General features: G+C 34.0%; 3 protein-coding genes across 4 annotated transcripts; 1 reads left to right on the top strand and 2 right to left on the bottom strand.

Moving 5' to 3' along the window:
* The first annotated feature begins 3,055 nt into the window (after positions 1–3,055).
* On the top strand, positions 3,056–5,081 carry LOC104805611 (transcription factor MYB114-like). 2 transcript variants are annotated; one of them, XM_010530235.2, is made up of 3 exons: positions 3,056–3,504; positions 3,976–4,105; positions 4,237–5,081. In XM_010530235.2, exons 1-3 carry the CDS (start codon positions 3,435–3,437, stop codon positions 4,781–4,783), a joined length of 747 nt encoding a protein of 248 aa, XP_010528537.2. In that variant the 5' UTR covers positions 3,056–3,434; the 3' UTR covers positions 4,784–5,081. The 2 variants fall into 2 exon arrangements, with proteins under 2 accessions (XP_010528537.2, XP_010528535.1); XM_010530233.2 differs by having other exon boundaries at positions 3,058–3,520.
* Positions 5,082–6,650: 1,569 nt separating this feature from the next.
* LOC104805610 (calcium-binding protein CML24-like) lies at positions 6,651–7,560 on the bottom strand. The gene has a single exon (XM_010530232.1). The coding sequence runs from the start codon at positions 7,485–7,487 to the stop codon at positions 6,981–6,983; it is 507 nt and encodes a 168-aa protein (XP_010528534.1). The 5' UTR covers positions 7,488–7,560; the 3' UTR covers positions 6,651–6,980.
* Positions 7,561–9,316: 1,756 nt separating this feature from the next.
* Positions 9,317–11,262, bottom strand: LOC104805609 (calmodulin-7). Its single transcript, XM_010530231.2, has 2 exons — positions 11,085–11,262; positions 9,317–9,925 (listed from the first exon to the last, which is right to left on the bottom strand). Exons 1-2 carry the CDS (start codon positions 11,158–11,160, stop codon positions 9,552–9,554), a joined length of 450 nt encoding a protein of 149 aa, XP_010528533.1. The 5' UTR covers positions 11,161–11,262; the 3' UTR covers positions 9,317–9,551.
* Between the last annotated feature and the right edge of the window lie 560 nt (positions 11,263–11,822).

Here is an 11,822-nt window from a genome sequence, read left to right as displayed (position 1 = left end):
TCCCGAACAAAAACAGTTATCCTGGACAAAAACAATTCTCCCAGACAAAAAACATACTCTCCCGGACGAAAAACAGTTCTCCCGAACAAAAAACAGACTCTCCCGGATGAAAACCAGTTCTCCCGGAAAAAACAGACTCTCGCGGATGGAAAACAGTTCTCCCGGATAAAAAACAGTTCTCCCGGATAAAAATAGACTCTCCCGGATGAAAAAACAGCTCTCCCGGATTACACATTTTCCAAAAAAATCTGCTTTTTATACTGCACATTTTTCGGGACGTTAAATGACAATATTGAAATTATACAATAAAGTAAGGGTAATTTTGTCAAAAATTTATAAAAATGTATAGTTTTCAAAGGATAGAAAAAAACGGCATAGATTTCTAAACATGTCACCTTTTTATCACACTTAGCCAAGAACCCCTACATCTCTATCCATGTTTTAAAACAACTTGCGTGGAGGATTTACCCAACCGACGACACTTTCTCGTGTTCTTGACATTCCCTTTTTTAGCTTCGGCTATATATAGTTTTTAACACATCAGATTTGTCCAAATCTGGTTTTTTCAGGAGGTTTTAAAGATCTGATTATATATATATATAAATAGAGAAGGGTGGGCAGGGCTATATATATCACCGATTTATATATTCTCAGTGGTTTATCTAAAAAGAATTCAAAAATTGAGGGTAATATTAGTTTTAAAGATATTCTTAGAATTGACAAAATCAAATCAAATATGTAGAATTTTATGCAAATTGGATAAGGAAAACGAAAGTTAAAAAGATGAAATCTCTGAATGGAATTTTTATTAAGAAGAAACCAATTTCTATTAGGATATATCCATCAATATTATTAGTAACCATATAATCTCTCGTTATCTCTATCTCAATATTTGTGATCTAATTCTTTAGTTAATTTATCTTTTGTATATTTAAACATTTATATTAACGTAGTCTGAAATTAACATCCTAACATGGAATTATTTTTTTTTCTATTATTGATGATTGCAATATTATACCCTAATATATAGCAAAATACAGTAGAATATTTTATATATAATATATAGGAAAATCATAACTATATTATTGATAATATTCTAGGAATAATATCTTCGTATATGCCCCTCAAGATGAACCATCTACGATGAATTCAATCTTATTACATAAAAACGAAAAATTGAAATTGTGATCGTATTAAATGAAACATCTTTCACGTGATGTTGTGACTCAGACTTGAGTTTGTATTGCACGCTTGATAATGTTTGAAGAGTTTGAGAGTTGTAGTCTCAGAGATTGATGTAACATAAAAGTGCAGCGCGTATACATGAGTTGGATTGCACGACAATGAGGTCGGCAACGCAGAAAATTACGATGTATAAAGTGACTAGGCCGGAGAAAAAAATAAGGGAACAAAAGCGCGACACATAATGCATGATAGTTTAGTAGTGAGACAAGAGAGAAGACGAAAAAAATGATACAAATATGTAGATCGACGATCGGAATTTTCCAATCGAAATGGGTTAAAAGTCAGGTTTAAAGATAACACAACATTTAGGGTTGACGTCAATAAACGAGCATCGTTGGAAAAAAAATAAAATAGCACATCGGTTAGGGTTGGCAGTGATGAACACCGCCTTCGAGAAAAAAAAACTAAAGGACTAAAAAAAGAACAAAATGAATGCAAGATGACAGAACCCTTCGAAATGGGATCAAAGCCTCTCGTGAGGTCGCGAGCAGCCCGATCTTCAGGGTGAATTCGCCGTTACGGAGATGCGAATACACCGTTGCTCGTGCTTTTTTCTTTAATCAAAGAACCCGACCTCGGAAGGAACCAAGGTTGGTGAGGAAGGTTACTCCAGTCCCAACATAAACTCCTGCGTACATACTCAAGACGATGATATTATTGGATTTAGTATATCATTATCATCTTCATCATCATTTTCAGACGCAATCAACATTATTAATGAGAAAAAAAAAATCTGAAACAAAAACCAAATGTCTGATAGCATAATGGAAAAAATGTTTTTTCAACTATTAATGATTGCAAGATTACACCCTAGCAAAATACAAAAGAATATATTAAATTATTGGATGCTCAAGTGGAATTTGGAGCATTCCAAAAACGTGGAGATCCAACTACAAAAAGGTAAGCAGTCTGATGCAACATTGCTTTTTTTTTCCTTCTAGTTTTTGTTTGCAATTTTAATTTCTATAGATCCAATAATAACTTTCTACAATTTTTTTTTCAATTATAACAATTTCACCGTCTATATATGTATATAATTTGGAGCTATTTATGCATTTCTTATATTTTTATTAGATTAGAAATGTTTACACAATTTTGATTTAGTGAAATTAGCTCTGCATGGTGATCAGTCACTTGGGATTTTGATGTGATACACTTGTCGTTTTCTTCATAACTGCGCAAACATCACATTGCCAGAAGTTATTTCAGGGCAATAATATGCTTAAACCTCGCATATATTTTATTTTTTAAAAAGAAAAAAAAAATCATTTCAATATGTGGAGCTCTTGAGCATAGTTAGTTAACGACAAAGAGATTTAATGTACTAAAGTCAATATCTTGAAAAATCGGTGAATAAGCTCGTCTGATTAACGATCTCTTATTTTATTTATTTTTTTAACATGAAATGTGACGGATTATCTAAAAAAAATTGTTTGCACTGGATGGAACATGAACCCTAAAACTTGTTTTTGTGTAACCATGAAAGTACAAGTGATTCCCTAATTTGAACGTAGGGGTGGGTATAAATACCCGAAAATTGGATATTCCATCCACAATTATCCAATTTTCGAATATTCGATATCTTTCATAGATATATATGAGATGAATTATTTTATTATTATTATCGATCCAACTAATACAAATTATGATTAAAAATTGATGATGAATAGTCATAGATATCTGTATACATTAATAAGTGAAAAATATACACACATGAATTTTTAACATTTAGGGTATCGTGAATTATTCTAATACTAAGATTTGTTTTTCATTTTTATGTCGTTTTTTAAATTATAAATCTGATTTTTACGATATAATTTTTGGGTTCGCTGATTTACGGAATGCATAACGGAACATTTTTGTGAGATATGATGATTTTATTAAGTTTTTGTCGCCCCTCTGAAGAGTAATTAAGAATAATAAATACCCATCTAATCGGAAAAACCAGACACGAAAACCAAAAAATACATGAAATGTGGATATGAAACATGCACGTCACTCCCCTAATCTCTCCCCATTTGTATATATAATATATGCACTCTATTCACAAATATTGTATCCGCCAAGGACTTTGGATACTCTATACACTCTCACTATAATATATACAACAATATAAATATATATACATATATTGATATTTTCATATATTTCGTAATGGAGGGTCGGTCCCAAGGGTTGAGGAAAGGAACATGGACTGCCGGAGAAGACAGTCTCTTGAGGAAGTGCATCGACAAGTATGGAGAAGGCAAATGGCATCAGGTGCCTTCACGAGCTGGTGATACACTCAGACTGACACGTCATACATACATACATACATACATACATACATACATACATACATACATACATACATACATACATACATACATACATACATACATACATACATACATACATACATACATACATACATACATACATACATACATACATACATACATACATACATACATACATACATACATACATACATACATACATACATACATACATACATACATACATACATACATACATACATACATACATACATACATACATACATACATACATACATACATACAACAATACATACATACATACATACATACATACATACATACATACATACATACATACATACATACATACATACATACATACATACATACATACATACACACACACACACATACATACATACAATTAATAACATATCGTGTTTCCTTTTAAAAATTGGCTTTTTTTTAGGGCTGAATCGGTGCAGGAAGAGTTGTAGACTGAGATGGTTGAACTATTTGAAGCCAAGCATCAAGAGAGGAAAACTTGTCCCTGAAGAGGTTGATCTTGTCATTAGGCTTCATAAGCTTCTCGGAAACAGGTAATTACCAAGTTTCTCCTAATTATGTATACATATATACAATTATCATTAACATATATATATATATATATATACACACACATGTTTAATATGAGTTCTAATCAAGTAGTCATGTTCATATATATGCGCAGGTGGTCGTTGATTGCAGGCCGATTGCCCGGTCGGACTGCTAACGATGTCAAGAATTATTGGAACTCCCATCTTAGAAAGAAACAAAATCCATCGTCTAATTGTAAGATCAAACCGACTTGCAGGAAACAGATCAATGTCCGTTCTCTGACAGAACCAGTTCAAAAAATCGACGTTATAAAGCCTCGTCCTCGATCCTTCTACGACAACAGCCAACATCGGTTCCTCAATGCCCCACCTCAAATCACTTTTACGGGCGGCGGCAAAGACGAAGATTTCAATGAGAATAATAACAGTGATGATAATTATAAGAATGATGATATTCCTCGTGGTAACAAAACATGTGACAGAGATTATGAGTTTGGTACCATGAAAAGCATAGTGAATGATGAGGGGAGGGAGATTATGTGGTGGGAGAGTTTGTTGGAGGAAAGTGAAGGAGCTGCGGCGGCGGAGGAGGACGAGAATATCACCGGTGCGGCGGAGAGCTCGCCGGTGAACTTGGCGGCGGCCACGTTCGATGTTGGCCTTTGGAATCTATTGAATTGATATATATGTATGTATTGAGGATGAACTCGTCTGTTTTCTTATTCTTCTTTTCTTTTTCTTTTTTGTGTGTTTTTGTGTGTTTGCTAATTAGGGTTTTGAATTCATATTCTAAAACGATATGTTGAATAATGTCGTCTCAATTATGTTTTAATAAGTCTCGAAATTAGTTTTTTTCATGCGACCGAAAATTACACTATGACACGTCGGTAACTCAAGTGGTTCTAAAAAGGGGTTGTATGTCCATTAGAATTACCCATGAATAAGTAATACCACCTTCTTCTAGAAGAAGGCAAATTTATTAAAGAAAAAAATCTTTTGCCCAAAATACCCTTTATGATTACTCTTATTAATGATAATCTTTACTTCCCAAAAAATTAATAAGGGTTGAATTTGAAAAAAAACATTAAAAACGTCATTTGTTTTTAAATAAAAAAATTCCCTCTGAAACGTCATCTAAAATTAAATGGAGGGAGCAATGACTTAATATATATGTACATATAAGCATACACATAATTATATATACATTAATGTCTACAAATGTATAATAGTTTTAAAATGGATTCTTAATTATTTATATGGATCAGAGAACAAAGTACAATGAAAAAGGTGACTGTCTGGAAGCAGTCTTTAGAGTACATCTAAGAGTCTAGAGAGCAACACTCTAAATGTACTACTATCTAGTAAGTAGTGGGCGAGTGGTTGAAAATGTATTGTTTTCGGGGTTCCGGTCACCAGTTCGAATCCAACTGCTGAGGAAGGAAGGGTGCATTTAGGGTGTTGCTCTCTGGGCTTTTAGATGTATTCTAAAGATTGTTCTCGGACCGTAGAAAATATAGTCGGAACGAAGATTCGGGAAACTTCCTGGTTAACAAAAAAAATTTAACTAAAAGTTATTCGATAATGGCGAAAACATTATTCAAAAACGAAAATATTAAAACGTCGATAACACAATTAAATAATTAATCAGAATTTAAAATATTGTTTTCATTTAAATATGACACTTGTCAACAAACTAATTCTTTGAATTACTAATAAAAATAATTAAACGAGGAATGCGTCGCAACACATGGCAAAAAGTCAAAGCCGTGTTGAAATCAGCATATATTTACACACACATGTATGCAGACGCAGTTCGGAAAGCTTCGCTGTGTTGCCTTAATTAATGCCACGTGGAGATCTTGAATACAAGAAACATACCGAACCTGATAGGCTACTTGCCATTATTCTTTGCCTTTTCGCAGAAGAAAAATTAGAGCCACATATATAAGGATTTAATTAGTATACGGGATTAGTTATTTAAACTATATATTAGCGGTCAAGTTATTGCTTAAATTAGCACATTAATCTAAAGATGTAAGTAATACAATAAAAAACTGTTTTTCGAAATATAGTTACGAAAATGTTTTGTTTTTCAATTCTTGCTTATGGTATATTATCATACGAAAATAATTGTCGAGGAAGATGGACTAAGTGCACATGCACTTGGCCAACAATTAACATATGTGTATATATATATATATATATATATATATACACACATATGGCTTCTCATTATTATGAATGTGCCAATAGTTAAAAAAAAAATAGTTAAGGTTTTGATACTTGGAGTATCATACCTTTGTTAAGTAATGAATAATCATAGGATTTTATTCGATATGATTTTATCATTTTAATCTAATAACAAAATATGTGAGAGTTAAATTGGAATTTTATAACTCTTACAAGAACCACAAGAATGAAACTAATATATATATGTCATCATCACTATTTTATTCGAGATTTATAAAAATAATCCACCTTATAGATTTTGTTAGTGCGCACTATAGTTTCTTATATTTAGGGCGATATTATTGAATACTTATAAATATTAAAACTCCCCTTATCAGTATTAGAGTTTTAATCTGTTTATGGTATAATCAGTTTATTATCACATTAAGCCACCATATCAAGGCAGTTAGAGAGAAGATCCCAAAGCTAGAAAGAAAAACAAATCTTACAGTTACCGAATCGAACACAGAGAAACGGAGGAAGCAGACAAACTCGCAGAAACCTTCTGGAGTATCTAGAGGCTTTGCTGGAATTTCTAGGTTTTTCCTGAACCATTCCTAAATCTAAAAGCGCAGCCGTCACGGTTATCAGGAAGGCAGTTAGAGAGAATATCAAACTACGAAGCAGTCTTTTACATACAAAATGGATTTCAAGCCCCGCCGTTGATCATCATCCTCTTGAACTCCTCGAAATTGACGTAACCATCGCCATTTGCGTCGACCTTGCTGATCATCTTCGCGCAATCCCGGACGGAACATTTCTCCCCTAATCGCTTCATTACAGCGTGCAGCTCACGCGCCGAGATTTGCCCGTTCCCGTCCAGATCGTACATGTCGAACGCGTCTTTTAGATCCTTCACGTCGTTGTTATTGCTTCCGTTATTATCTCCGTCGACGTTTTCTCCGTGATTTTGGACATCGATTTGGAAGTGAGCGACGAACTCGTCCAAGTCGATGAATCCGTTGCCATCGCGATCGAGCTCCTCCATCATACGCGCCGCTTCCTCCGGCGGATCCGAAGGGCTGAGGGCTCGAATCACGTCCTTGAGCTCGTCGCCGGAGATCTTTCCGTCGCCGTTCTTGTCGAAACGCTGAAACACTTTACGGATTTCTTCCATGGACCCTAACGAGGTCCGAACCGATCCGTTCTTCGCCATTGCTCTAGAGAGAGAAAGAGGGAGTGAATTTGAATTTTGAAAAAGAACTTGGAAATTAAAAGAGCTAGTTAGGTTAGAGGGGGTATAAATACGGGAAGTCAGACTCATGGAAATAACGCGGTTTTCACGCGCTAACATTGCGTGAGTTGGACTCTATCAGTTGCAATTTATGAAGTGACACTTTTATATACACACACAAACATCTGTACACACACACACATATATATATATATATGAAATATTTTCTGATCCTTATTATTATTATAATAATAATTTGCTAAATTCGCAGAAACTCATAATAAAGGGTAATTATAAGATACAGTTGTTCTATAAATAAATGGGCTCCATATGTAAGATTTAGTTAAGAGTAATTACTATAGTTGAATGGGTGTTATAGTTATGGAGACGCAGAAACGGTACAAATGTAACAGGGCAATAAATGCTATATTTCTATGGTGGTTCCATGTCCTATACACGAGAAGACCATAATATCAAATAGGAAACAACGTATATATCCCTTTTTAAACCGAATTTTATTTATTTTAATTTAAATTTAAGTACTTTCTTATGAAATAGTGAATAAAATATTTTTTTATATATAAATGGGTGCAAGAGAAATATAGAACGGGTTTTGTTTCACGCAACGATACTTATAAAAAAAAAAAAAAGGTTTACTTTGTCGCATGAAACATTGCTTGCAAGTTCGGAATTGGACTTCTCTCTTTTGAGATAAATAAATAAAAAGATTAATAAAAGTGATTTAATTTCTGATCGAAACCTTACTTGAAAGACCAGAAAAAGAGATCGTCTTATGCCATCCCACCACAATCGCACACACGCCAAAGAAACAGAGAGTGGCGACCAACTATAACAGCCACTTGTCTTTTACACGTGTCGTGTTTCTACTCGTCGAACATCTAATGAATAAATCAGAGTTTATCTGTTAATATATATCTATACCAAGACTTTAAAGCTAGTAATAATACGTATATATTAGCTATCAATGGTAAGATTTTATAAGACAAGTGGAATATAATGGAATAATGTGAGCTATTTCAATCCCATTCATTCTACCTCTCTAAAATAAATTCATACACAGTTAATATTATACGAATCTAGTTTTATTTTTATTTTTTACTAAAGAAACCTCGGCAACGGCAAACACCTTTCGGATGGGCGGGCACTACTAAATTTTCTAGATCGAACAATGGTCAAATATTTATCTCGAAATATGTTGAGATACAATTTTTCTAAAAAATAAAAATAAAAAAATGGATTCGAACCCTATACTTTCAAAAATATTTTCAAATCATCAAAGCACATTAAACCAAAAAAAATAATAATCAAATCATCGTACTCATTCGAGAGTCGAAGATATTTGAAAATACTCTAATTTATTTTCCGTGACCGAATTTGGAAGTTGTACTTTTAGTGTTACCATGCGTCCATCTGTATGACTTGACAACAAAAACACAAATAGTCCATTGAGAACTTACAGAACTGAATAAAAACCAAATTAAAAATTTATTTTTTAAAAAAATACATGAAAATAAACGAATGGAATCGTAACTAAAAGTCTAAACTTTGGACTATATACCCTACTTCTAATAATTAGAGAAAATTAAAGCCGCTTTAAAAATAGAAAGGAAAAAAAAAGCCCAGAAGTTTATGCAAGAATTGCAATCCAACTTCCATCAGAAAAAGACCCATCACTACCAAAATCCCAACTGAACCAATTTAATTGCATCATATACCATTTATCGTGGGATAAATTTTGTTTTTATAGGAAAACCATCTTTGGTATCACAACGAAATATTATACCAAAAAAAGCTTAAAAAATAACACGAAATATTTCATCTTCTGCACCAAGAAAAAAACATAGCAACACAAAAAAACATAAATACTAAACCCCAAATTCAAAGTCCGTTAGAAAAGCCAAAATCACTCCGACCATTTCACGCAAATACTTTCGACAACTCCCTAAACAAAACCAGTGGAATCCATTTAGAGATATTGATAATGATCATAACCTTGGAGTTATTGTGATAGTCATGAGTTCTTCATCACTTAGCCATCATGATCTTCACGAACTCTTCGTAGTTGATCTGGCCGTCCCCATCCACGTCAGCCTCACGGATCATCTCGTCCACCTCCTCGTCCGTAAGCTTCTCCCCCAGATTGGTCATGACGTGACGCAGCTCGGCCGCTGAGATGAAGCCGTTCTGGTCCTTGTCGAAGACCCTGAATGCCTCCTTGAGCTCTTCCTCCGAGTCCGTGTCTTTCATCTTACGAGCCATTAGGTTTAGAAATTCCGGGAAGTCGATGGTCCCGTTCCCGTCTGCGTCAACTTCGTTGATCATGTCTTGGAGCTCGGCTTCTGTTGGGTTCTGCCCGAGAGAGCGCATCACTGTTCCCAGCTCCTTGGTGGTTATGCAGCCTGTGTGTCAAGATGATACAGTTACCTAAGGTTTTGTATGAGAAAGATACAGGGAAAAAAAAAGAGAGAGAGAAGAGATCTCCAAGGACAGATATATTGATATATAGCAACAAGGAACCACACCGCAAGTGAAATCAAAATATTTGTTGGAACTCTTCATGAGAAATGGAATACATATGAATGTCCACAAACCAAACACGAAGTGAACGCATGGAAGAACAATGATGTTATTCATACATATGCATTTGGCAATTCTATCAGTCGAAGAAAAAGCAAAAAACTTTCAAAAGGAGAAGCCTTTATCCTACCCAAGAATCTGTTTTCTATACCCTTGAGGAAATTACTGAGGCAAAACAAACATATAACAATAGAATCTAATCTATAAGTTGGAACTGAACAATATAAACTGCGAGAAAATGAAGATTTCTTGAGTGCTGATCCACAAAACAATCACATAAAATTACTATGGTTGAAGAAAACAGACAAATGGAAGAACCTGAGATCTGGTTTTTGCATGTAAGAAACCACCTTGACGCGAACCTTGCACCAGATAAACATCCGATACGCAATTAAATTTTAGATGACTAAAGATGTATTTTGTCAACCCATCTTCCCCAATCTCTAATTGGAGAGAGAACCCAAAGGGGGTTCAGATATTCACTGACTTCACCAAAAAGGCCATTGACCCTTCGTCATTTTCAGCGTAATTTGGAAGAATCATATGCGGTTAATCCAATAGAGAAGATAAATATACATTAAGCGTGGGATGAAACTCAGCATCGATCGCCCATGGAAATACAGAGGTAAATCAAGATGGAACACCGGGTCTCGAAGCCAATAAACGGAGGAAACAAGAACAATCAAAACGCCAAAAGTACTCAATCAAAGGCTACAATCACCGAAACATAGCCTAAACGTGGTCGATAACGACGGATTCGAACCAAAACCCTCGAACGAAATGGAAGAACGTTGATCTCGAAGCAAAAAAAACGCATAACAGGCAATATAATCTAATCGGAGGTCAGGGATGCCGTTCAAACCGGTCAGAAACACCGATAAAAGACCAAATCGAAATAACGAAACATAGATATGTTCTACGAGGGCAGAGATTCAGATTCGGGGAAAACATATAGAGAGCAGGAAGGGAGAGGAAGCGAACCATCGCCATCCTTGTCGAAGAGGCTAAAAGCCTCCTTGAACTCAGAGATCTGGTCGTCGGTGAGTTGATCCGCCATAGCTGCTGCTTGCTTTGATCTTCGTCGAGAAATCTCCTTCGATTTGGTTCTTCACAAATGTTCCGTCGCCCCTTGGAATCTGTGACCAAAATATCAAAGCAACGGAGACAAATTAATAAAGAAATTTGGGGGAAAAATAAAGGAAAAAGAAAAAAGAAAATGTAACGTAATTAAAGAAACAGAGTAAAAGACGGATTGACCAGCGGGAGGGAAACATTTCTTCATTAAGTTCCTTTTAGAAATTTCATTAGTAAAATAATAAATAAATTACATAATATATATAAATATATTAAAATTGAATTTAATATAAAAACAGATTCGTTATAATTTTTAGAATTTAATTAAAAATTCGAAACGAATGATAACATAAAAATAACAAAATTTTGAATAAAATTAAAATCGTCGAATACAAAATCAATGTATACAATTCGAAATTAATTGTAATTAAATATTTATGATTAAAAATTAAATATTAAAATAATCGAAAGATGAACTAAACTAAATATACATCCATAAAATAAATGACTTGGAATAACATATTTATTTTCCCATAGTTTGAAAATGATATGTTTTTATTTAATTTGTAAATATGTAAGAAATTCATTTTTTTCCGTAGTGAAACTGAGATTATGGATCTTAATTTGTTAATGCATGTCTTTTCA

This window comes from Tarenaya hassleriana, unplaced genomic scaffold (genome assembly GCF_000463585.1).
Source record: "Tarenaya hassleriana unplaced genomic scaffold, ASM46358v1 Cleome11, whole genome shotgun sequence".
Classification (NCBI taxonomy): Eukaryota; Viridiplantae; Streptophyta; class Magnoliopsida; order Brassicales; family Cleomaceae; genus Tarenaya; species Tarenaya hassleriana.
The sequence above is the reverse complement of the archived record's forward strand: the minus strand, read 5'-3'. Positions and strand labels throughout refer to the sequence as shown.